The 27,720-nt window shown below is 35.6% G+C and overlaps 1 protein-coding gene across 2 annotated transcripts in view; it reads right to left on the bottom strand.

Moving 5' to 3' along the window:
* Nucleotides 1–27,271, bottom strand: part of eeig1a (estrogen-induced osteoclastogenesis regulator 1a) — a 51,996-nt gene extending 24,725 nt beyond the window's left edge. The window contains exons 1-3 of one of the 2 annotated variants that reach the window (XM_023261952.3): nt 27,118–27,271; nt 26,755–27,026; nt 1,152–1,272 (exon numbers count right to left, since the gene is read on the bottom strand). In XM_023261952.3, coding sequence (XP_023117720.2) covers nt 1,152–1,272; nt 26,755–26,897 — 264 coding nt within the window. In that variant the 5' untranslated portion in view covers nt 26,898–27,026; nt 27,118–27,271. The remainder of the gene's footprint in view (nt 1–1,151; nt 1,273–26,754; nt 27,027–27,117) is intronic. The other variant, XM_035944298.2, reaches the window with a different exon arrangement.
* Between the last annotated feature and the right edge of the window lie 449 nt (nt 27,272–27,720).

The following is a 27,720-nucleotide window of genomic DNA, read 5'->3' as shown; positions in this document are numbered from 1 at the left end:
TGGCATTCTGTAGGTCTGGATATGATTTAAATAATAAAAACCAAAAGATACTTGGCCTTACAGAACAAAAAACCCAATTAATTCTTTCCAAAACGCACTGAGATCTCTAAAAATCAAGGTTTAAACTCACTAATTAGGTTTAGATGGTGTTCTGTTGATCTCATATGATTTAAATAGTAAAAATACAAAGATATCTACATATAAAAGTTTAAACTTTAGTTTTTAGATGGTCACATCACTGTAACCAATGGTTTAAACCTAATTTTAAATGCCTATAATTGAAAAGCAAGCTCCGTCTGCACGACATTTATAGCCACAACAATTTGTCAATCAACCAACAGAAAGTTAACCATTTATTCAACAATCCAACAAAAATCTAGCAAAATGCCAATAATGTAATGATTCTAGGTTCTTAAAAGAAAGTTGTTTATGATTTGCAGTAGAGTCTACTGAATATTTCATGGTTTTGGAGTGTTGGTCAGACCAAACTAGACACATGCTACAGTTTTCTGGGCTGCAGAAGAAATATATTTCTCAAAAAATCGTTTTTAAATCAATGGAAGCACACAGACAGGAGTATTAGAGCTGATTATTTTCTTTATTGAACAACCGGTGGATTGTTTTCTTGATTAACTGATTGGTTGTTCAGACAATATAATGTCAGAAAATGGTGCAAAATGTCGAGTATTTCCAAAGTCCAAGGAGACATCATTAAATGTCTTGTTTTGCCAAATACATTTAGTTTGCTGTCATAGATTAGGACACAAACCAGAAAATACTTGCTTAATTGACCACCAAAATAGTTGATGATAAATTTAATAGTTGGTAACTATATTATATAGATGAATAATCTATTATTCGTTGTAGTTCTATTCCAAACCTGTTATAACAGTCTGTACTTTTCTTTGGGTAAACAAGTTTAGATGCTGTTCTGTAGGTCTGGATGTCATTTAAAAAGGAGACCCAACCTTACAGATAAAAACTACCCCCTTTTCAAGACACTGATTTGGTAATTTGCAGGTCCAAAGATATCTTTGGCATAAATAGCGGCATATTTACGTCTATTGGTGTCTAAACAGTCGTTCATTAATGTGAACTGCCCCCATCAAATAAATGCATTTTTATGGTTTATGTCCAGCTTAGAGTCGTACCTTCCTGACTGAAACCCTGCAGACTGACGGATCCAGGACTCCGGTGTGAGGGTTGGCGCTCATTTTAGACACGAAGGTGAACCTCTTCCTCCAGCGAACACAGTTCTCCTGGACCTCCTCTCTGGAAGGACACAGAAAACAGAGCAGGAGGACATGAATCTCTCTGATGAATCCCTTCCAATGAACTGTTCATGTCGTAATGCCGCTCTGCTGTCTTCACTTTGATAAAAATGATTCATTTTCTTGACGTGCTGAGGCAGTAACACTCACAATGACGTTGAAACACGTTACGTAAAACATGAAAACCCTAAAGCATAAAGTAAAATTCTAGGTTGTTCATTGTTCTTGTATCGTTTTGTGTCTCATTTTGGTAGCATTTTGTCTTGTTTTTGTCACTTTTGTAACTTTTTTGCCAATTTTTCCCCCCTTTTTTTTCATGTCATTTGTCTCATTTTTGGTTGTTTTACGTCTCATTTTTGTAATACTTTGTCTTGCTTTTTGTCTGACTTCTGTGGTGTGTCTCATGTTTTTCTCGTTTTGTTTCCTTTTTGCCTCGCTTGCGTTTTCTGTCTTATTTATGTCATTTTGTGTTTTACTTTATTTGTTGTTGTGTATCATGTGCGTGGTTTTTTGTCTCGCTTGGGTTGCTGGTCTACATTTTTCTCATTTTGTTTCTCACTATTGTCATTTTTGGTCTCGTTTCTGTCATTTGTATATTTTTTTGTCAAATTTTTTGTCTCTTTCGTTTCGTGTTGTCTCATTTTTGGGTGTTTTGTGTTTCGTTTTTGTCATTTTGTGTCTAATTTTTGTAATATTTTGTCTTCGTTTTGTTGTTTTTTGTCTTTTGTGTCTGATTTTTGTCATTTTGATCATGAAGTAAAATACTGTATCATCCAGCTCCAACTGTGACTAAATGTTTTGTTCCTTCGTAGACACTCTGATTTGTAAGTTGTAATGTGTAAATGACAAACTGAGTTATAATGTTGCTGGAATTTATTTTTCTTAAGAATTTTTTTTGTTCATCATGTTGTGTACAAGGATAACTCCTTAAATGTAACTTTTTCAGAATGTACTTGATGGCACTTAACAAGGGAACAACTAGGAGTTGTGCTTATTTATAGGTTGTTATGCTCTGATTTTACTGGTCACTGGAGATCATATTGGGCTGAATGTGGTCCTTGAACTAAAATTAATTTGACACCCCTGCTCTAAAGTCTGTATTTAAACCCTGAGCTGGATCAAATCAGATGTTTCTCCACTATTTTTTTTTTAGCTCAAACATTGCTCTGACTTCAGGACAACACATATTTTCCAGTCCTGTCATTCGTGTCTCACAGTCTCATGACCAGTTTGTCCACGGAGGATCAAATTAATCAGAGCGACTCTGAGAAAACCTGTCATGAGCGAGTTTTTCCAAAACTACCAGGCCTGCAGAGCCGACTCCCATGACTCCTGACGCTGTTTACTGTTTCTCATTGTGAAAACTTGGACCGTTCTCTCAAAGATTTTGAAAATAGACGCAGTGTTTTGACATTTTCTCAACAAAAACAGCCTCTTGAGCCCCACATCCACTGATGGAACAACATGTCCACCATGAAATCTTGGTTTTCCCTCCTGCTTTAACTGACAAGAGAAGCAGTGAAGGAAATTGCGTACAATGGTCAATGGGCTTCTGTAAAAACACACGTTGTCTCGTCAGAAATGCCAGAGAACGACCTTTACATCCTGGTTAATAGGTAGACTCATCAATAAGAGGCGTAAAAACAGAGCAGATCTGTTTGTTCCTGAAAACAAGTATGATCTGCAAGTCAACAAATTCCTGGGAACTGTCACGGCAGCAGAAGGAGGGGGGAAATGTTCATCCAGATTCTTGGGTTATGTAACTGAAAATTGATTAATGTAGCATTTCCTATCAAGATTCCCATCGAAATAGGATTTTCTGCAACACAACATGACATCTATGAAACTAGAAAACACTTTTGTGCCATTTTATGCTGTGCATTCTCTGTGACTTATACATTCTTATCTTATACATTCTTAACCATACATTACAATTTAGGGGTCTCTGAGTAGCTTTAGAGGGTAAATGTTAAATGATTCAAAACTAGCGTACTGCCACAATCTGTCCTTTATGGCCCCTATGTGACAGTGGACGTATACAAACAATACGAGTCAGTTAAAAAATGGCAAACATCTGCTAATTTAAATGTAGAGACGATGCAGTTTTACCAGATGCAAGAGCATGAAACTGATTTCAACTTTAGTCTTTAGTTGGGCTTTTTACATACACAGTACAATTAAAAAATATACAGCTTTTGTTCTCATAAATCAACAAAACCCTACAGATATGGAAGTACAATGAAATACTCATTAATGCTCAACGCAAAGTGCACCTGTAGCTACAGGAAATGTCATTAATTATCCATGCATTTGGCCGTAAACTAAAAGGCTGAACGTCCTGATTCTGCCGCATCATTCAACCTTTTGGTTAATGCATCCGAGATGGGAATATGGATGTTTGCACCAAACATTCATATAAATAAACCCAATAGCTGTTGGAAAATTTCAGCGTCAAAAGTCAGGAGATCACCAAAGTCATTCACCCTTTGGGAACTTTGAGTGTTTGTACAAAATTTCATGGTAGCAGAGTCAATATTTGTTGAGATATTTCAGTCTGACAATGTCGTCTATAGACATATATATATTCTTAGCCTGGTTAAAAATGTGTTTTCACAGAGAGCAGTAGTCATCTGTCTGTGTTACTTGTAGGTAATTATGAACGTCTCCGCTGCTAAAACAGAGAAAACCCAAAAGTCAGGATGTTTGAAGTTGTTCTAAAAGCTATAAATACTACATACTCATTATGGAAGGAAAAATACCTTCATTACGCTACGAACCTCCACTGTTCTGTGAATCACCATCATTTAGTCAACCAGCCATTCCAGCTAAACACCATCCTGTTAAAGGGCTCCGTCATTTCTGCAAATGTTCTGTCAATCACCAATGGAAACCAAAAAAAAGTTGTTTTTCTCAGTTTAAATGGCAGACAGCTTGCTTTGGAAACTTTGATTGGCTTTTGTCCAACAGCACGCTGAGAAGATCAACTGAACAGCCGAGTGTTTCTGGAGTCACTTAAACGATGTGACGCCTCTTTAATTCCACCACGTAAAAATCCATCTGATGAGCTTATTTCTACTATAGAATGTCAAAAAAAGTCCAAGAATAACAGTGCATCCAACACAGCCACCTCTAAACTAAATCAACTCCAAAGAAGTATATTTATTACTGCATGTTTACAATTAAAACATAATAATGACTACATACAGTACAATCTGTGAATGATTTCCATTGAGGCAGCATGAGCAAGTTCCTCCTAAATACAATAACAAAATTATCAAAATAAAGGAAGCATCCTGATGTGCAACTACTCCTTAAAATACTGATAAAAACCTGGTCTGCAGAGGTTAAAAAAATCATATTTTGCTGCAACATATGGGAACAAAAACATTAGAGATGCAGTTTCCACGTCGACTTAATCAGTTGGTCAAAATGTCATCATCTAAACCAAAGTCTGATTGGTGAGACAATCTGCTGGTGTTGCTGTCCAAAGAAAAGAAACCCTACATCAACATTAATCCATTATCTTGGTCAACAAGCTAAAGAAACTGACTTCTGCTGTATTTATACCTACTGTTAACACTACTATTACCACTAAAACAGAGATTCCACCATGACAAAGATTTTTGTGGTGCCAAATGACCTCCGACTAGCGCCAATGAGTTTAAGACCAACGCAGTCACCTCTAAACTCAATCAACTCCAAAGAATTATATTTATTACCACATATAAAAACCAGATTTCTGTGTCTGTTTAATATTAAAATACAATAATGACTATATATAGTACAATCTGTACATGATTCCAGGTTCGACTGGTTAATCAACTGGTCAAAATGCCATCATCTACACCAAATCAACCAAATTCTTATTAGTCACACAACTGCTGGTGTTGCCTTCGTAAGAAAAAAAGCCCTATGTCAAGACAAATCCAATATTTTGGTCAACAGGATAAGAAACTACCCGTGAAAACCCCTATTTTTATAATGCTGGACTCCTCCAACCTAATAGAAATTGCTGGGTTTGACTTATTTTGCATTGATTTAACATTACATTTGGTTCCAAAAAGTTGAGTTTAAACTCTACAAACAGCAGTTTGTGTATTGCAGCTCAACAACCAACATGTCAGATCATCTAAAAATAACAGCTAACTTCTCTAGGTTTTATTCCTCAATAGTTGTTGTTCACATAGTACAAAATAACTCGGTTGAAATAATTTAACATGCTGTAACTATTAGCATTTTATGTTGATTTATAATGTATATAATCTAATGAAGTTGCAAGTAGAAGAAACTCAGTTCATTATGGTCAATTTAATCAATCTAGAGATAACATACAGCTTTGTGTTTTTCCACAACCGATTGGTGGAAAAGTAGGTTCTTTGGTTCACTACAGCTCTAAAAAAATGAATTTATGCCTCTATTTAATATTTAACAAGGACATTTACTGTCCTAAAATCAAAAATTTGGAGATGGTGAATGTGCTCAGGTAATTTCTATGTGACTAAATGGCTACATCTCAAAATAATTACGACGACAAAACAATTTAAGAAACTATTTTCAAAAAGTAAAAGAAAAATAGAATTATGATAACAATAATAAAAGTGTTCTTGGGGTTTTTAAAGAGGTATATGGGGTTTGAAGCAAACAGGAAACAGTAAGATATGAGATGTAGCTGGTAGGAGTTAATTAGTTGAACTTCATCCTGCTCATTTTCAGACAATATCTTAGGTTGTTGTTTCTAATTTTGTGTGTTTTATTTTGTCTTTACACTGCATTTAAGTTATTTAATAGTTCTTCAAGCACAAGTTGGATTCAGCTCTGGTAAAAGACCTTAAGAGACTTCAAATCTTTGGTTCAAAGAGCTGAATTGTTGCAGATACACGAACACTGAAGGATTTCTGGATGCAAACACTCTTTAAAAATCCTCCTAGGAGCCAAAACATGCACCCGCTGTTGGACAACACTGTGTAAACATGAACCCAGAGCAGAAAAACAACTGCATTTCTTTATATGATACATAATAAATCAAAGATGAAACGTGGCCTGAAGTGGCTCTGGAGCAAAGTGTTCAATCATTAAACCACCCAGGGAAATGGAAAAACCAATTATTTTTCAGCTGAATTTCAGCCTTTTTAATGAGTATAAATGAGGCAGTTTGTGTTATCACGTGAGACAAAAGGTACAAATGATGCACAGACACACAATCAATGGTGAACAGTGGCAGCAGCTGCTCCTCACGCTCCCCTCCCCCTCCATCTTATTCACTATTATCACAACAACACAACATGGCATGTGGTTTTTAACACTTTATTTCCCTCACTGAACCACTTTTCACACTGTTTAAATTAAAAAAACGTGCAAAATTTTACATGCTCATGCCATTTAAATGAAATTAAACATCTTTTCCATTGTGAGTTATTGGATTTATTAGCATTTGACAAGGGTTATTTTAGGATGCTTGACTAATAATGCTAAACATTTGTTGGTGGCGGTTTATTAAATGGAGTTTTATTGCTTTTCTGCATTAAATGTGAGTTCTTTTGACTGATGAACAGACGAATTTGTGTTAAATCTGTCCCCCGCTCTTGTTTCTTGTTAGAATAAACCACAACAAAGATGGTAAACCATTAAATAAGCGCCAATCTACAAATCTTTTAAAGCCGGAGTACGAAACGGAGCGGTTAAAGATGTGAAAAGAGGTGAAAACGTCCTTGTTTGGGGGGATATTTGTTAATCCGACCATCCCTGGAAACATTGTGCACCAGAACACACACAGCCTAAGCTCTTATCAGGACCTCCAGGGCTTCGGTCCTCCACTGTGGAAGGTGGAGCGTTCCCAAAACCACATTCCTCAGTCCAGATGGCTTTGTTCAGGCTCCATGGAAACCCACCGACCGGCCGGCCGATGAAGGAGGAGGAGGAGGAGGCGATCACACCAACACTCTCTCTCTCAGCTGGATTTTACAACCAGTTTGTTTCTACTCTCACCTGAAACCTTTGAATCTGCCAGCAAAACATTTCAATTCTGCAGAAAACCAACTTTTAAATAATGTCAACATAAAAAAATTCTGTATTTTTAGTTAGCAGTTAATTATTCCAAGACTGACTTCAGCTTCTCATAAAAGCTTTCTAATAAAAACTAGAGATCGACCAATTATCAGAGCCGATATTCTGCATTTTTCTGATCATGTGCATCATTATTTTTGCTAATCTGTTCAAAAAAGTTAAATAAATGCTCTATATTTGCTCTGATGCAGTCGGTTGTCTCTGTCCGTCATATTTGTTTGCTTCATTTTATGATACAGGAGTAACAACGCTGACAGTATGAAAATGGTTTTTTTTTTATCCACTATTAGAGTTCAAACTGGAATCCCAAACCCCTATAAAACCAGTCTTTGAAGGACTTTTATGAGGGGTTCCTCAAAGAACCATGCAATGATAAAGAACCCCATAGAGTTCCTCGAAGTTCTTCTATTTCTAAAAAAAATTCAAAGAGATAAAGTCAATCAAATGCGTTACTTTTGCTCTGATGCAGTCGATTATCTCTTTCGTCACTCTGTAAGTACAGTACTATTACTCATCAATACTACTTATGGTACTTTAACAGGTGTTCAATAGTAAGTCTTGACGTCTACATACGACTTGTTCAAGAACCTAAAACCAGAGTCTGTCAGATTACATCCAAAGACACGTTCGTTTTGTGATACGGGAAAAACAAAGCTCACAGTACGATAATGTTTTATTTTTATCCACTGTAAGAGTTCAAACTGGAATCCCAAACCCTATAAAACAAGTCTTTGAAGAACTTTTATGGGAGGTTCCTCAAAGAACCATGCAATGATAAAGAAGCCCACTGAGTTCTTCTATTTCTAAGAAAGTTCAAAGAGATCAACTCAATTAAATGCATTACTTTGGCTCTGATGCAGTCGATTCTCTCTTTAGTCGCTCTGAAATCATAAGTAGAGATGGGTATCATTAAGATCTTAACGGTACTACTACTTATCAATCTGGTACTTTAACAGAAATCCGATTTTAAATCTGGACGTCTACATATGACTTGTTCAAGAAACTAAAACCAGAATCTGTCAGCTAAAACCCAAAGACACGTTAATTTTATGATACAGGAATTACAAGTTCTTCTATTTCTAAGAAAGTTTAGAGATAAAGTCAGTTAAATGCATTACTTTGGCTCTGATGCAGTCAGTTCTCTCTTTCATCACTCTGTAATCTTAAGTAGAGATGGGTCTCATTAAGATCTTAACGGTACTGATACTCTTATCAACACTACAATCAGTCTAGATGTCCAATATTAAATCTTGACATCTACATACGACTTGTTCGCGAACCTAAAACCAGAATCTGACAGCTTATACCCAAAGACATGTTAATTTTATGATACAGGAAAAACAAGGCTGAAAATACCTTACTTTGATCCACAATTAGAGTTCATACAGGAATCCCAAACCCTATAAAATGAGTCTTTATGAGGGGATCCTCAAGGTACCATTTTGTTTCTTGCACAGTAGCAATGATAAGGAATCTCACCAAGTTCCTTGAGGTTCGTCTATTTCTAAGAACATTCAGAGAGATTAAGTCAATTAAATGCATTACTTTGGCTCTGACGCAGTCAGTTCTCTCCCTTTAATCACTCTGTAAATACAGTACTACTATTCTTATCAATACATCTCATCAATCCGGTATTTTAATGGATGTCCAATATTAAATATTGACGTCTACATACGACTTGTTCAAGAATCTAAAACCAGAATCTGTCAGATTATACCCAACAGCACGTTCGTTTTATGATGCAGGAATAACAAAGCTGAAAGTATGAAAATGTTGTATTTTCTGGAATCCCAAACCCTATAAAACAAGTCACTGAAGAACCTTTATGAGGTTTCCTCAAAGAACCATTTTGTTTCTTGCACAGTAGCAATGATAAAGAACTCCACAGAGTTCCTCGAGGCTCGTCTATTTCTAAGAACGTTCAGACAGATTAAGTCAATTAAATTACTTACTTTGGCTCTGATGCAGTCGGTTCTCCTCAGAACCGCACAGTAAAAGGACAGTACTACTACTCTTATCAATCCAGCACTTCAACGAATGTCCAATATTAAATCTTGACGTCTACATACGACTTGTACGAGAACCTGAAACCAGAATCTGTCAGGTTATACCCAACAACATGTGATTATGAAACACTGGCCTTAAAGAAAGAAGTAGAAATACTACAAATGCTGTAGATTCAATGCTTTCACACTGCAATCAAGTACTTTACCTGCTCTCCAGGCACAGGTCGGATCCAGTTTAAGAGAAAAATCTTAACAGACTTCGAATCTTTCGTTAGAAAGGCCGAATTTTAGTTGCAGATACAATGCAAATGCACATTAAAAATCACTTTAGGAGACAAAACATGCACATGTGATTGGCCAACACTGTGGAAACAAAGTTTGTGGATACTTTACAAGCAGGAAGAAGAAAAAAAACACTACTTTTCTCGCTATTGTGACTCTGTTAGTAGCTTCGAGTTCTGGTAAAGTATTTGATTATGAGTTTGTCGGACGTTGCAGGTAGTTAGCGGCACGGAACAGCAGTTAGCAAGCGACTACTGGTTCAAATGTTGCATTAAAAGGAAGCATTTCAGTCACTATTCACTTTTATTTAGCTGTATGACAACAAAAACTGAAAAATATGTAAATGGAGTTTATTTATAGTGAATTCAGCTGTATTAGAAAGTAGTAGACATTAGCACAGAGAGCAGGAGTGAAGCTAATACATGCTAAACTTTGCAATCTACAATTGTTCTGCAGTGACTTGAAGCATTTCCAGACTTTTCTAGAAGAAGAAAACTTTGAACCGAGTCAAACTAAAGTGCAGCCGACTAGTGAACGGAGTCAGAAAACCCTTCAGCTCTGCAGATTCCCAGTTAAACCAGGCCACAGTGACAGTAGACAGACACTGGAGCTGCTCTCCTGCAGCCCAACAGAGACAGTATAAACACCGGACTGGAGGCTGACGTGAAAACCAGGAAAAAACCAACACAAAGGACGTCATTGTGTGCCTCCTCTCCCATGCATTCGTCCTGCAGCCAATCCTTTCATCACGCTCAGACAAATTAAGAGTATTTTTACCAGAAAACTGCCTTAACTGAGCAGAATTCCCAACATCTGAAAGCAGATCAAACCCTGATGTGTCCTCGGACACATCGCCACGAAGACAAAGCAGCAAAATCACCACCAGCACACTACAAAAACACAAAAAAACCTAAAAAGACAGAAGACCTGTGATTTTAGTAGTTATTATTATCTGGAATTTAGCTAAGTGGGAAAAATCTGGCAAAAAATATAAATAATGTCCACATTAAAAATTGTTTTGGTTTTTTAAAACAATATTTAACAATAAAATTACATAAATTTTACCATATTTAAATCTGTATAAAGAGAAAGCTATTATTTCATCGTTATTTCAAGGAAAAGTAACGTATATTATATAAATTGATTGAAAAATAGTAAATATTTTATTATTTTATGTCACAGATTTATCCTGTTTTGTAAAGTTACAGATAATATTTATGTTAACTGTTTAAAAAAAAGCCAAAACTATGCATGAAAAATCTGTATTTTACAAAAAGTCTTTTTTTGGGGTGAAATTACACAATTTCTACTATATTTACATCAGCAAAAAAGTTATTTTACAGTTGTTTGCTGATAATTTACAGAAAAATTAAGTCTATGAATCTCTCTGATACAGATTTTCCCTGTTCTGTTAAAATTCTCATAAAAAACTAGTAGAAAACCAAATTACTTTTAAATAAATCCAGATTTTTGATGTCCTGTCCACCAGCATCCACTTTAAATGTTAACAAAAACGAATAAAAAGACAGAAAGAAGAGCTGAAGTCTGCTCCAAGAGTCGTGTAATCCATGTTCATTTAGTAGTAAACTAGAGCAGGCGGCTCACATTCCGACATAATCAGCAATTACACCCAAATTAAAGCAGAGAGGCCAGAGAGTGGAAGAGATGGAAGCAAACATTCCTACGACTGTTTCGTATCCAGAACAGATTAGGAAGCAAATATGAGCAGAAGAAGACGGGATTTAGAGCTTCAAAATACCTCAAGACAGGAAAATACAGACGCAAGAAGACAAGGAAGAAAGATATAAAGTAGGATTATTGTTGTGGAGTTTAGAGCTCTAGTCTCCAGGTCAACTGGTCTTTTAACATCTGATCATTGATCCTGGACCAGATCTGGAAGCAAAAACATCTGGATTACTGTGTCTGTATCGACTGGTTGAGCTCATCCAACCAAATTCACATCGGTCAGACAATCTCCAGAGTTACTTTAATCAGGAGAAAAGCTCTAAATCAACAGTCTTCTAGGATCAATCCATTATTTTTGGCAGAACACTCAAGAACAACGTCTGTTTTTTCACAATTTTGAACTCAGGCTTTAGGTGTAAACATACCAGAACTGGTTATCTCAGTATGTTTGATGCAATAATTGCTTTTAAAACAGGATCCACGACAGTTTCAACAGCTTCAGCATCCATCAAAATGGAAAAATTACACAATTTTGTAAAAACATTGTAAAAACTGTGAAAAAAATAGAAAATATCTGTAAAATAATGATATTTTTAGCTGATTTAAGACAGTAAAACTGCAATTTTATGGTCAGATGTAAAAAAAAATTACTATTATTTACTTTTGCTTTTATGTGAAATTTTTATTAGTGTGAAATTACACAATTTTGACTGCATTTAAATCAGCAAAAATGTTATTTTACAGATGTTTGTTATTTGACAGAAAAAAATATGTTTATTAAACCATTTTAAACATCTTTGTGATACAGATTTTCAATGTTCTGCTAAAATACTGCTAAAAAATAAAAAATACAATTACACATTTTTACTGCATTTAAATGTTAAATCTAATTTGTTTGTTTTACAGATTTTTGCTGTTATTTTGAAGATAAATTAATAAAATCACAGATAATATCTAGTAAGAAATAAAATGGTTCAGTTTACATGTTGACTGCAATAAAAATGTTCAAAATGCAAATAATAGTTAATAATTCTGTAAAATTACACTGTAGAACTGTGTTTAAATCAGTTAAAAATGTAACTATTTTAGTTAAGGTTAATGCCACAGTTTTTTCCATACAACATATTGTGGTACCTGCTGGATTTTTACCACTTATTGATGCATTTTGTTGTTTTACAGCGTCTTTTTTAGCTGAAGAATAACACCTCTGACTGAACCGTCGGACTGAGACGTAAACAGTCGCCGGGTGATTCTAGCTGATCCTCCACATGTGATGACTCGACATGTCGGATCTTATCTCCCGTCCTGGCTGGTGGCTCCTGGGGGCCGTGGCAGAAACACAAACAGAGCCGGGGGCCGGGTCGGGTCGCACCGAGGCCTCGGATAAACACGACGACGGCAGAGTGCTGAGGAAGCAGCCGGATCCTGAGGTGACGTCAGGACCGACGATAACGAACCCAGTGCATCCTAAATACCGTTAGAGAGACTCTGAACTGAACTTTAATCAACTAATACCACTGTAAATGTGCTAAGTTAAGCAAAAAGCCTCATTTAAACACCTGTTCCTCTTGCTGGATGATAAATTAACAGCTGTAAACATGTTCAGCTCATGTTTGTGGAACCTCTAAGGACTGGACACTGTCAATGTAGGGTTTTGACTGAGTTTTTATGACCGGTAACGAGGTTTAATCCAGTGACAAAAAGATAAAAATGTCGATTTTCTTTAAATATACGAGTTATTTCAGGACAGGACACTGAATGCAGGGTTTTAATCGCATACAGTAAGTTTGTATGACCACTAAAGAGGTTTTATCCATCTGTAAAGTTGTAAAAATTGAGATTTTTTTGAAATACATGAGTTTTTAGCCAGTTTTGTTCATTAGGGTTTAGTTGACTTCGAAAAAAGGGCATTTTTATTCATTGCCTTGTCAGAAATGACATTAGAATACAGAAATCTCTGTTAAATAAGGTAACAAAGACTCGTGTTTAGCCTTATATTTATGTAACCTTTAGAACTGGAATGAACTTTAAGAAGAAGATGTAAATATCCGTTCACTAATCAAAGAGTCCTGTTTGTGGAGGCTCCACAAACATCATGAATGCAGGGTTTTAACTAAGTTTTTATGACCACTAAAGAGGTTTAATCTAGCATCAAAAGTTAAGAATGGTGTTATTTTTTAAATATGTAAGTTATTGAACCAGTTTTATATATTGGGGTTTAGTTTACTTCCACAAAATAGGCGTTTTTGCTCATCGAAATGATGTTAAAATGCAGAAACTTCTGTTAAATAAGGTCACAAAGACTCATTGTCTTCAGTGTACCAATCATTTTTCTACAACAATCTCTACAATTTAATTTAGCAGACGCTTTTATCCAAAGCGACGTACATCTGAGAGTAGGTACAACACAAGCAAGGATCTAGTCAAGAGAAAGCAGCCTGGATGAGAGTCATAAAAAAATTACTACTATCATCAAAGGCCCATTCTAAGCTTCAAAAACCCTAAAATGAAGTGAACATTACACACTAGCATTTGAAAAGATAGAGGTCTAGCTAGTAATAGCCACACAAGCTAATATGTTTAGTTGATGCAACACAGCAAGAAAGGATGTCGTGAACCAAAGAAAAAATGTTGGTTGACTGAAATTATACCTACTCCTCAACCAATTGATTGGAAAAGGCAGGAAAATCAAACTTGCACAAGAACTAAATCTGCCAAAATGCAATCCATACACCTTACCTGCTAGCATAATTAGCCTTAATAAACTCCAAATCAACCATTAAAGCTTGTGTTTGGTTATTTGGAGTAAATGTTCAGTTAAATAAGTTAAACCTCGTGGTCCAAAGTTGTGAAAACGTGGTTGTGTTCCAACCGCTGCTAAAAATGATGGATTAATCCCAGGAAACTGTGGATGTAGAGCTTTTCTCCTTGTGAAAGCAACAATAGAGATCGTCCGACCAATGAAAATTTGGTCGATTAACTAGCATTTTCATTACTTTAACCAATTATCAAACAACTGTTCAGCTCATACAGTATCATTAAATCCATCACAACTCCCAGGAGTCCAGTTGTGACGTCTTTAAGGATCCTTTTCTGTCCAATGAACAGCATAAAATCTGACTTTTTAGCAATAAAACCATGACATAAGAGAGAAAAAAGATTTTATCTTTGAAAAAAGCTGTACAATTGTTGCATGATGATTGACAATGAAAAATATACCATTTGTCAAATCCTAACTCTAATCTTGACACCGTTTATAACTTCACCTTTATAATATATACGCAAATTTCCTCCTTTAAATGGGATTAAGTGAAACTGAACACCAAAGTTGGGTTTCTGAGATCATGAATCTTATGGTAGAACTTCACCATTTCATCTGGAACTCAACCAAAGATAGGTTTTGTTCTGAACATGACTAAACCTGACCGTGTCATTGAGTGTTGTGAACACATACGACAACGTAAAAAGGTCAAACCTCACAGAGAGAAGCTCCAACAATCAACCTGACAGGAATTCCCGCCGTACGGAGGAAGTTCCTTCAGATTACCTGGTCAGATAGCGGCAGGAATAACGGCCAAACACGCCTACGCTCACATCCCAGCAAAACGCTAACGGCTGGAAAAGTCCGATGAAAACAGGAAACAGCTGCTGGTCCCGCTCGGTTTCTAACCCTCCTCTCTGGACTTCTTCCTGACTGTTTTTTTTTTTACACGTCTCTTCCCTTCTCTGAAACGAACGTTTAACCTCGATTACGTCTGGAGAGCTTCGACCTGGTGGGAAAACCGCCACCTTCTGCAGGTAGGTTCTGTTGGATGTTTGGTCAAAACGAGGATGGTTTCCTGCTTGTGTTTGAACTGAACTCCATCAATGCTTCACTAAAACCAACACTCATGAGGTTCCAACACGGGACATTTAGTCTTTACTGCAAAAATAAATGAAAAAAATCTCGTAAAATGAACTGCCAGCAAGAGTGCCAGAAAAATATGTCAATGTAACAATGGAAGAGTGTGAAAATTAAAGCAAATATCTGGAAAAATAACTGTATTTATGCTGAAATGGTGTATTTTTATGGTTGCATGTTGTAAAAGAACCAATTAGCATTTGCAAAAATAACAATTTAGTCATTAACTTCCCCATTTGAAGCGGCTTTAACAGCATCAGATAACCAAACTGAGGGATCGTACCAGTTTAAAAGATGTGAATAAACCACGTTTTTATGTGTAGATGTACAAGACATACTAGATTTTGGGCGGAAAAAGATCTAAAATATGACAAAAAGCATTAACTATGTACCATCTGGATACCTTTCCAGCATCAAAGAAATCATTATTAATTAAAAAATATTAATTAATTAATTAAATTATTATTTTTAATGAATGAATGAATGAATGAATTCATTCATTCATTCATCAATCAATCAATCAATCAATCAATCAATCAATCAATCAATCAATCAATTAATTAATTAATTAAAAATAATAATAATTTAATTTTCAATGTAAAAATACATTTAAAAAATATTGCAAAAGAACCAATTAGCATTTGTTAAAAAAAAAAACATAAATATATATATATACACACACACACACACACACACACACACACACACACACACACACACACAGATTTTTTATTTTTTTTTTGATGTGGAGGCACATTGGTTTGTGATTTGACTAGATTACTATTATATGTAACTTAACAAAAGTGAAAAAAATGCCAAATAACAGCTTAAAGAACTTTTTTTAACCCCCGATCCTTAATATATTTCATTTTTCTGTTTAATAAAAGCAACTATCGCTATAGTAATTATATTTTTTGCTGATTTAAATACAGTAAAACAGTGTCATTTTATGATCATGTTTCAAAACAACCAATTAGCATTTTTTTTTTAAAAATCGATTTTTGATGTAGACATGTACAGTATTTGCCATTTTTTTCAGTTGTTTTTTTTTGAATGTTCAACATGTAATTTAACACTTTTTTCCTGCGATTTTATTGGATATCTATAATTTACCAAAATTTGAACATTCTGTAAAATACCAGTTAAGAAAACTATTTTTACATCATCATACATCATTTTCTTTTAAATACAACACAAATTGCGCAATTTGATGCTTAAAAGTTGGAAAAGAACCAATGATCATTTATAAAAATACAGATTTTTCACAAGCTATTTACAGTTTTCGCAGTTTTTTATTTAAAAAAAACTTGTTTTAGATTAATTGTTTTCATGTGTTTTTAATATTTATTATCTGTAATCTTAACACAACAGGGAAAACAACACTAAATTATTAAAAAAATAGAGTTAAAAACTGGTTTTCTGCAGTGTTGTTTTTGCGTAAACTCTTTGAAACTACGACAAACAAGAAAACACAGTTATTCCAATGAGGCGTTGGCATATGTTGCTTGGTTAAATTAATTTTCTGTCCACTGAATTACTGATTAAACACTTCTTATCCTTCTATACCGTGAAACTATGAAGCAAAAACGGTAGAAAAATGTAAGAAACATTAAAAGAAGGTGTGAAAATGAAGGAGAATAACAACAAATCAAGAGAGAAACCAAACAAACCATCGTCACATGTTGTTGAATATTACATAAATGTGAACCTAAAGAGGAAAACTCACTTTAAACCCTCAACAAGGACATTTCCAATAATTCAAACTGGTCGAGTGCTGCTGACGCCTGAAAGCCGATGGTCAGGAAACTCTGAAAACTCCACCCAAAGGTTCACGGTGGTTTAGAGGGTCCTAAGAAATACATCCTGGAAATACTTCTGGGAAACGCTGACACAACCAGTGAACAGTTAAAGTCCGAGTTAACCCAATAAAGAAGCTCTACAAGTACAGATCGGATGGTCTTACTGGTCATGTGAAAGGGGAATTCCAATGTTTTATAAGGTTTTGGGTGTAAAAAGACCCAAATATGACAAAAAAACATTAACCATGTGTCATCTGGACACATTTCCAACACTAAAAAAATCTTAAAACATCATTATTAATTAAAAATAAATAAAAAATAGCCCACAATACTGGTGCACAGAGAACGTTTGTTAAGTTCTTGTGGATTTACGGATGTTAAAACTGCACTTATAGGACACATTAGCTTAAAAGTTTAAGAAAACAGAATGAAAGTTATGATTGAAATCTCCAGAACAGCTGCTAACTGCACCTTGTGGTGAGTCAGAAAAGGAATTTTAAAGTTTTTTTTTTTTAATTTGAAGCACCAAATATGATAGCAAAAATGCAAAAAGACTCAAATACTTGACATATGCAATAGCAGATGTAGAATTTATATCACACTATAAGCAACTATGATGAATTTGCCAATTGTTTCAATCAATACTGACATTATAATACTGATTTTTCCAATTTCACTTCCACTTTGCGCTACATTCCTGCTGAAGTACAACTTTTAGCATCAACATGAGACTCAAAATAATCTTCTGGAGGCGAAATGTGAAGAAAATTGTACCCAAAACATCTCGCTTTGCTGAACATCTGCTTATTTATAGACCGATGTTTACCGATGTTCCCTAAACACCTCATGTGGAAGCTAACTAGACGCTAGCTAGGTAGCTGTGCTCAGAGAAGCTTCTAGTCTCCATTCAATTACTGCAACAGCTCAGACACAAATTAGTTTTAAAACTGTAAAATAAAGGGTTCTAATGTTATTTAATTGTGCAACACAGCTGTATATTTGCAAATAAAGCAGTTCTTAAGCAACAGGAGCTCAGTACTGACTCTTCAATGAGTTTGAGGACAAAATATTTTTTAAATTTCACTTCCACTCCAACACGAGACTCAACATAATCTTCAGAGCATCTTCTGGAGGCAAATTATGAATTAAATTGCACCTAAAATGCATCACTTCCTGAACATCTGCTTATTTCTAGACACTATAATTTACTAAACGCCTTACATGCAAGCTAACTGGAAGCTAGCTAGGCGGCTGTGCACAGAGAAGTTTCTAGTCTTCATTCAGTTTCTGCAGCAGCTTAGAACCAAAAATTAGCTTAATTAGGTTCTGAAGTCATTTAATTGTGCAACACAGCTGTATATTTGAAAATAAAGCAGTTCTGAAGAAATATTCGCTCAATATTTCCTCTTTTGTATCTCTGATTTTGGTCTTAACCGACTCCTGAGGGCTGTTTAGCTGCTAAATGCTTCATTATGCTGACCAGCTAGTTGCTAACTGTGTAATTCTGCTGTTTGTGCACCAAAACCAAACAGTTAAACAGCTCCCCAGGGAGCTTTGTGAAGTCGACTGGAGAAAATTGAGGTTTTAATTCTTCTTTGACATGGTCATGCTAGTTTCCCTCAGTTATAAACATGAAAACACGCTACATGTCAACATTTTACTTCTTCTGCGCTGAAAGCACTGAAAGGGACAGAAAGAGACTAAACAGACTGGTCAGGAGGGCTGGTTCTGTCCTGGACTGTTCCCTGGACTCCATAGAGGAGGTGGGTGAGAGGAGGATGTTGTCAAAGATCACATCCATCATGGACAATCCCTCTCACCCACTGCATGACACTGTGGGGTCTTTAAGCAGCTCCTTCAGCAGCAGACTGAGACATCCACCCTGCAAGAAAGAGCGCTATCGCAGGTCCTTCATCCCATCTGCTATAAGACTTTACAACATCAGCATCACTGGCTGATGTTAACATAAACTGGACTACATCATTACCACCCCAAACCATAAAATTTGCACTGACATTCTTGCACTGCACATCTCTGCACTTTTAAACTTTATTTTTATTTTTATTTTTTCTGTTAAAAAATTTTGCCACCCTTGTATATATTGTAAATAAAGCTGCTGTAACAATGTAAATTTCCCCTGGAGTGGGGAGAAATAAAGAACTTTATCTTATCTTATTTCCTCTTTTGTATCTCTGATTTTGGTCTTAACCGACTCCTGAGGGCTGTTTAGCTGCTAAATGCTTCATTATGCTGACCAGCTAGTTGCTAACTGTGTAATTCTGCTGTTTGTGCACCAAAACCAAACAGTTAAACAGCTCCCCAGGGAGCTTTGTGAAGTCGACTGGAGAAAATTGAGGTTTTAATTCTTCTTTGACATGGTCATGTGATGCACTCATGCTAGTTTCCCTCAGTTATAAACATGAAAACACGCTACATGTCAACATTTTACTTCTTCTGCGTGTTCTTTCACCCTCCTCTGAGGTTTTCTCCTGAACTTTTAAATACAGAAATCCCCTCCGTCTCCCTCCCTTGGCTCTTGTTTAGACTCCTGGCACTCATCTGATGTGATCGCTGTATTCTATCAGGTTGTTGTTTAAAACTGTCTTCGGGTGTTGAAAGAGCAACACGGACGCAAACATCATCCAAAAGGTCCAGAATGTAAACTTCAACTGAAAAGCCAGACAGGCGCTGATAAAGGCTGAAGTCACGCGGCAAAGAAAAATCAGAGTTTTCTGCCAAATGGAGATGGAGACCATCTGGTTTGTGAAGCTGCTCCCATTGAAAACATCCAGCAGATCGTCTGCAGGACGTAGCCGACACTTTCCACAAACAAGAACAAAAACAAGCTTTCATTTCAAACTTGGAACTGTTTTTAGACGTTTTAATCCCTTTTTATACTGAATGTATACATTAAAACGCTGAAAAAGTCTGAGTCGATAGAAAAAGCTGAGTGTTTCCAGTTCAGATCTGTTGCAGAAGTTGGAAAAAAACAAGGTTTTGGGCGATCTGGAGGCCGACTTCACATTCCTGTTTGTCATTTAGATGAAGGCAGAACAGCTGGAGGTCAGTTTACACTCGATTAACAGAGGAGAAGAAGGAGATTTAGTTCCTTACTTTTATTTTTAAAAAAAGTCCTGTGTACCTTCAGAGATCAGCGTAAATGCAGAAATGTTAACTGAGGAACTTTCTTATCGTTTTTTTCCTCCTTCAAGCTCTGTTCAGCTGAATTTCTGAGAACATGCATGAAGGCTTTTATGTAATTCTTCCTTAGCCGTCAGCTAATCTTTGTGCATCAATGCAAGACGTTGTTGTTTTTAATGTTATATCACTAACTGTAAAACCACAAGATCCACCGAGGCGACAAATTACAAAGAACCTCTGTCTGCTTGGACATAAACTATTAAAAATGCAGAGATATCAGCATCACTAACATCAGCATTAGCTAATAAAAGCCGTCAACGTGTAAATTAATACGTTGTTTTCTGTGATTTTACTAGAAATATGTATTATCTGTAATTAACAACATAAATCAGTTAAATAAACATCTGAGAAATTAACAATCTTCAGTCCTTAATATAGAAAATTTGACAGCTTTTTTACTTAAATACAGTTTAAAAAAACCTGTGATTTCATCGTCAAAGTTGTAAAAAGAAACAACAGCTATTACTATTTGTACAAATACAGATTTCAGATATTTTTTATCTGGATTTTTTTTACATTTTTGGTTTGTTATTTTGTAGTTGACAAGTATAATATTTTTTCTGTGATTTTACTAAATACCTGTAATTAAATGGAACTGGTAAATCTGTAAAATAAAAGTTTGAGAAATTATCATTTTTTAATCCATAATATAGAAAATTTGCCAGCTTTTTAAATTTAAATACAGTAAAAAAAAAGTGCAATTTCATCATAAATTTGTAAAAAGAAAAAGAACCTTAACCATTTGTAAAAATACATATTTCTGATTTTTTTTGTCTGGACATTTTTTAAATTTTTGGTCTGTTATTTTGTAATTGACACCTAAATTACTTTTTTAAAATAAATATTATCTGCAATTTCACATAACTGGAAAAATTCAATTCAACCAATCATTTAAAAAAAATTGAAATTTAATATTCGAAGTTGTTCGAAGAATAATTTATCAACACACTGTTTGTTTTTTTTTGTTTTTTTTTACTGTGCTGCATTCATTATTAGTTTTTCGGTTATTTAATGATTTATTTGTTCATCATTGGTCTGTTACAGATATTTACTTTCACTCTGTACGCTGGTGAACCTGGGTAACGAATATTGTTCCCTCAAGCTTTAAACACGTTTGAATGTCGAGAAGGATTCATCTTACACAGATTTGTGCGTTGAGACGTTGAGGAAAGAAATCTGGTGTTTGTTTTTGTGCAAAACTTTCCTCTATGATGCAGCTGATGAAAAATATCCATGCTGGGCCAGATTGCATCTTGCGAAATTGATGTTGATTCTTGAGGATCTTCACAACAGCATGAAGAAACATGACACGTGTGGAGCACTAAAACACTCAGAGGAATCTTGACACCAGAGCTCCAAAACAGATGAGAAACTACTAAAAAAAAATCTGTTTTTCAGTGTTTTTCTGATCGATAAAGTCAGATATCAACCAGAACTGGAGCTCTGATCGGTTACGTTAGCATGTTAGCATGACGTGATCCTGCATCCAGCTGCATCTGGGAGGGTTTCGGTTAATCCCCCCTCTGTGCCCGAGGCCCCGACACAAAGCCCCGGCCTGTCAGATGTGATGTAACGCCGACCTCCGTCCTCCTCTGAGAGCGCTTTGTTTTCACAGATGATAACGGAGATGGGAGGGAGATGTTACATAACCGACCTCTGGGAGGCCTCGGAGTCGTTCACCGTGACGTTTCCCAACAGATCAGAGCTTCAGTCGGACAAATAAACATCTCCGTTGAAGATGCGATCACGTGGAGGCAGAAAAAAGCACTCAGAACCCAAGAAGTCCGGTTTGTTGGTGTCACAACACGACAAAGTTTGGTGTGGAAGGAGGAACCTGAAGCCGATGAATTCATGGAGATTAGTGGTGTTTTAATGGAAATACAGTCCAGTCAAAGGTTTTCTGACACTAAAAGTAGAGTGAAGATGCCGTAAATTTAAGGAAAAACTAAAATAAATCAATATTTGGTGAAAACATCGTCCAGGTTCTGCTCGGTACGTTTATCTTAGAGAACTTTGAGAATTTTAGTGTTTTTCAGGGTTTTCTGTGTTATAATCAAAGACTGACTCTTCTTCTTCTTCTTAATCATCTTCTGAATCTTCTACTTTTGAATCTTCTTCTCAATCTTCTACTGATTCTTCTTAATCATCTTCTTCATCTTCTGAACCTTCTTCTAAATCTTTTTCCTCTAAATCTTCTCCTAAATCTTCAAAATCTTCTTCTTCTGAATGGTCTTCTTTCTTCTTCTTCTCAATCTTTTTCTTCTTCTCAATCTTCTTCTTCTAAATCTTCTTCTCAGTCTCCTTCATCTCCAGAATCTTTTTTCCTTCTGAATCATCTTCTTCTAAATCTTCTGAATCTTCTTCATCAACTTCTTCTTCTTCTTAATCTGAAACTTCTGAATCATCTTCTTCATCTGAATCTTCTTCAAAATCTACTTCTCAATTTTCTTCTTCTTCTTCTAAATCTGCATCTTCTAAATCTTTTTCTCCTAAATCTTCTTCTTCTTAAACATCTAAACTTCCTCAAACTTTTGTATAGTACAGCAGAGCCACAGAATCGCCACAAAAGTACGTTCCTCGACAACAACATTTTTACTGTGCTCTTCTTCATTTACTGTGAAACATAAACTGAGGGATTCAAAGGGAATCCAAACATTTAAGATTTATTGGGTGTAAGGTTTTCAACTCATTATTCAAAGTGCTATGAGATTAAATTCAATACTTCATTAATCCAGCTTTAGGCAATTTAGCCAATAAAACCCAATAATCCTGGCTACACTAGGAACCACACACCCCTGTTCAGCACAATTTTGCACCTTTTTCTGCACTTTAGTTTCCTTATTATGTCTGAGCTACTGGATATCTTTAATTCCTCTGAGGGAATAAATATTCACCTAAAACTGTCAAATATTTGCAGGTTCTTGTGTGGATTTTCAGCTTTTTGGCAACTGCAAGACATTGCCTTGAGATCAGGGAACTCACGATGGGAATTTAACTTTAACCTCAAACTTTTACGGCCTAAAAAGATCGGAAAAAGTCAAATCTACATGCTGATAATTAACAAAAACAACCAGAAGTCTCTGATCTAAACATTATTATTATGATTATCTCGGCCTCCAGACGCTCCAAACTGCTTCTTCCTCGCTGATGAAAGGTAAGAAAAGGAAACATCTGCTGATAGAAACCTGATGGAGATGCTGCTGCTGCTTCTGTTTGCTTTTCCTTCTTTCTGTACGTGAGGACGAGGAGGAAACTTCCCTCCAGCAGCTCTGTTTGAAAACCGAAGCCTCGATAAAAACGCCTCCTCTCTGTTTTAAAACAAACTCCTGAATGTGGGGCATCTTTTACCCGGAACAGAAAGCCGAGTGGAGAATCAGCGTCGTCCTTTCATGTGAAACGGGTTAGTGATGCTGCTGCCAATAAAACGCTCTGCTGGCCGACAGTAGAAAGACTCGCGTTGTTTTACACATCGAGGTTAGTTTAGTAGGTCAGAGTCTGACGGTCGAGTTTAAAAAAGAGCAAACGGAACAAAAATGTGTTCCATGTGTTCATCAGTTTAAATCTGAGATCAAAAAGACACAAATAAAGCAGACAAATCACTTAAAACAAGCTCTTCTCTCATTCTGGCTGTGAAATATGTTCAGGTTTATGGGTTCTGTAAAGCGTCTTGAGACAATTTGACCTGTAATTGGTGCTATATGAATAAAATTGAACTGAACTGAATTGAAAAATGCAAGTTTTTCAGTTTTTAAGTCTATTTTTGGAAACATTCTACTGTTATTTGGTGATTTTCATATAATAACTGGTAAAATCACTGAAAAAGTAACAAGTTTTATGTTAATCATAAAGAAAAACTGTAAATAATGTCCACTTAAAAATCTGTACTTTTAACAAAAAGTGCTGATTTTTTTGTATAATATTTGCACGTAAAACTGTACTGTCTTTTTATTAATGTTCTGTGGTCTGCTCTAATGGTTTGTCTTTTTAAGCAATGTTTTAATGTCTTTTCTGACCTGTAATTGTCTTTCATGAAAGTTTTATTGTATTTTCTGATTTTTCACTGTCTTTTACTAATGCTTTATTGTCGTTTCTGATGTTTTATCATATTTTTATTCATGTTTTGTTGTTGCTCTTTTCTGAAAAGCATCTTATAACTCTACTTTTTACAGGCGCTACAGAAATAAAGTTCTTTTAATCACCAATCAGCAGTTTCATGGATGTTCAGAGACAATCTGAGCTGGTTTCAGGGGTTCAGTTTAGTGTTTAGTCTGGTTCCAGCGCTGATATACAGAGAGGCCACTAAACATGACAACACCCAGCGTTTAAACGTGACTGAGAGGGAAGCAGCCTTTCATTAACCAACCTGAGCAAAGAGCGAAGCTGCTGCAGGAAGCAGAAACTACAGCAAAGATCCTACAAGAAACCTGACAGACACTAAAAAACCCTAAAACAGCTTCAGAAAGTATGAGAAATCCTGCGTGGTCACTGCAAAATGACCGGATTTATCATAACTCAGGCTGCAAATAATGATTGCTCACATTGTTGATTATTTTCTTGAGTCACAAAGTGGTGAAAAATGTTGAAAAACATCCAACTAACCCTTTTCAGATGTCACTGATTTGGTCAAATGCAGGTTCAAAGGTGTCTGCACATCTTAAAGTTGATCACACATGACTATACAGAGTTATTTGATATCAAGACTGCATTAAATTACTAGTTTAACTGTAATTTAAAGGACTAGATTGGACTCTGAAGCAGGTTCCGCCAACAGAAAACTATACACACCAAGAACATCATCAATATCTCTAAGAATTTGATGATTTTCTTGGTCTTGTACTGCAGTAAATTGAATATTTTGCAATTTTGGAGTGTTGGTTGGAATCATTGACGAGTTGTTTGGTCTTTAAAATGTCCAACGTCCAACTAACCCTTTCCACAAGGCAGTGACTTGGTCATATACAGGTTCATAGATGTTTACAAATCTAGGTTTAAACTTGATTACACATGATTATATAGTGTGTTTAGATGTCAAGACTGCATTAAATACTAGTTTAAATGTAATTTAAAGGACAACAGTTGACTCTGAAGCAGGTTCTACCAACAGAAAACTGTACAAACCAAGAACATCATCAATATCTACAAGAATTTCATCTTTTTTTTTTGGTCTTGTATTGTAGTAAATGGAATTTTGGGGGGTCTGGAGTGTTGGTTGGTCAATCAAAGAACACAAAACTCTCAAATAAAAAGCTGGCCAGCATATTTTCTGGAATAATTGATTAGTTTGGTTTTGAAGATGTCCAACATCCAACTAACTCTTTCCACAAGGTAATGATTTGGCCATTTGCAGGATAAAATTGCTCAAATCACTAATTTATGTTGAAAATAAATGGCGACTAGTGTGAACAACAAACTGATTAATGACTGCAGCTTCATTTGACAAATTTGTTGAATGTTTCTGCCTTTTCTTGTCCATAAATTTACTAAATTACTGTTATTCACTCTGATATGAATGAACTGAGCTGCTAAAGCCTTCACAAAAGCCTCATTTTCATTCAATTAATGTGCATTATGTTGTTGTTTTAGCAAGATAATCTCAAAATTATACTATTTTCCAGCTCATATGTTTAAATATTCAGCATTTAATTAGAATTTCCAGTATTTGGAGACGTTTATGGTGATTAGACTCATATTTTGTCTTAAAAAATAGTTTGAGTTGATTAGTTGCATCTTCATTTAACATATTTGCCAAATATACCAGGTCGATTCCTGCCTTTTTTGCCCATAACTTTACAGAATTATTGTTACATACCGTATATGAACTAGCAAAGTTACCAAATCTTTAAGAAAATCTCATTTTCATGTATTTAATGTGCATTATGTTGTTGTCTTAGCAAGATACTCTTGAAATTATACCATTTTCCAACTTGTATGTTTAAAATATTCTATATTTAATTCAGACTTGTGGCATTTGGAGCCAGTATCTTAAATTTTAAGGTGGTCAGAGTCATTTCTTGCTTTAAAAATAGCTCAAATCGACTAATTTATTATGAAAATGGTTGGTGATTAATGCAAACTGATTAATGATTGCAGCCTCATTTCACATATTTGCTGAATGTACCAAGTCAATTTCTGTCTTTTTTTTCACAAAATCATTAAATATCAGCTATTTAACATTGATATTTTGATACAATATTTTAAATTTTACATTGATTAGACTGATTTTTTGCTTTAGAAATTGCTCATATCGACTAATTTGATATGAAAACAGTTGGTAAATGAAGTCATAATTGACAAATAATCGATTAATCGTTGCAGCTCTGATCGTAAACAACGTTAGAATTAAAAAAATAGACTATGTCGGAAAATGTATATAAAATGAGCAAAAACAGCGAAATTCAATGTAAACAGACACACAGATGCACTTCAAACCTCTTTTAAGTGCATAAAAGTGACTTTAATGGAGCAGATTTGTGAAGAAAATTGCAAAAGAAGACGTCAAAGGAGGAAAAAGTGGAGTTTTAGGGAGTTTTTTTGTGTGTTTTTACCTGGAAGAAGTAGCGACAAAATCCCCCTCCAGCAGCCGCAGCTTGCAGAAGAGAACCCCGTTGACAAAAGGCACCGCGGTGAGCTCCTCCAGGGTCAGCTGAGTCTGGAACTTAAACTTCTTCTTCTTCACGAAAAACGCCATACTTTCACCGGCATAAAACTCTTAAAAAAAAAAAAAAAAAAACGCAGTAAAAAAACCTCTCTGAAAACGGGCTAAAAGAGGCGCAGCTTCAGTTCTCATCCAGCTCCAGTCGAGATTCAGCTCCGAAATCTGCGGAGAAAATCACAGTTTTGGGGTTAAAATGCGCGTAAATGTGGAGAAAACGCGACGGTTTGCGGTTTAAAAGTGGCGTGGAACCCACCCGGAGACATTTCGGGGCTTCTGAGGTCCACCGTCAGCGGCTCCGGGACAGAAAATGACAGAAAAAGACGCTTCGAGACGTTTTTTTCCTTCTCGGAACTTTTGCGCTAACAGTTCCGTCAAGTTAGCTGTGATGTCATGGGACTTCCGGTTGGTTGGTGTCAGAATAAAAGCTAAAATCGAGTCAGAAAAACGTTACTTAAAAATATCTGTCAAACACTCAGAGATGCAAAATGGACATAAAAAGATAGAATATCTGCACGGAGATGCAAAATGACCAAAATAAGATTAAAAAATTATGGAAATGTGACACAACATTACCACAAAGAGGCAAAGAAAAGCTTTTAAATGATGTAAACTTAACAAAATAAGACACAAAATGACTCGTGTAACACAAAATGATCTTTAAGACATAGAGAAAGACTAAAAAGACATGCAAAATGAAGAAAATATGACACAATCGACCAAAATGTCACAAAAACAAGAAGGAGCACCCACAAAGAGCGACAAAATTGACAACACGAGACAAAAAATGACCACAAAGAGACACATAAATGCTTTAAAATGATGTAAAATGACCAAAATAAGGCACAAAATGACTCAA

Source organism: Amphiprion ocellaris, chromosome 6, assembly GCF_022539595.1.
Source record: "Amphiprion ocellaris isolate individual 3 ecotype Okinawa chromosome 6, ASM2253959v1, whole genome shotgun sequence".
In the NCBI taxonomy this organism is placed as follows: Eukaryota; Metazoa; Chordata; class Actinopteri; family Pomacentridae; genus Amphiprion; species Amphiprion ocellaris.
The sequence above is the reverse complement of the archived record's forward strand: the minus strand, read 5'-3'. Positions and strand labels throughout refer to the sequence as shown.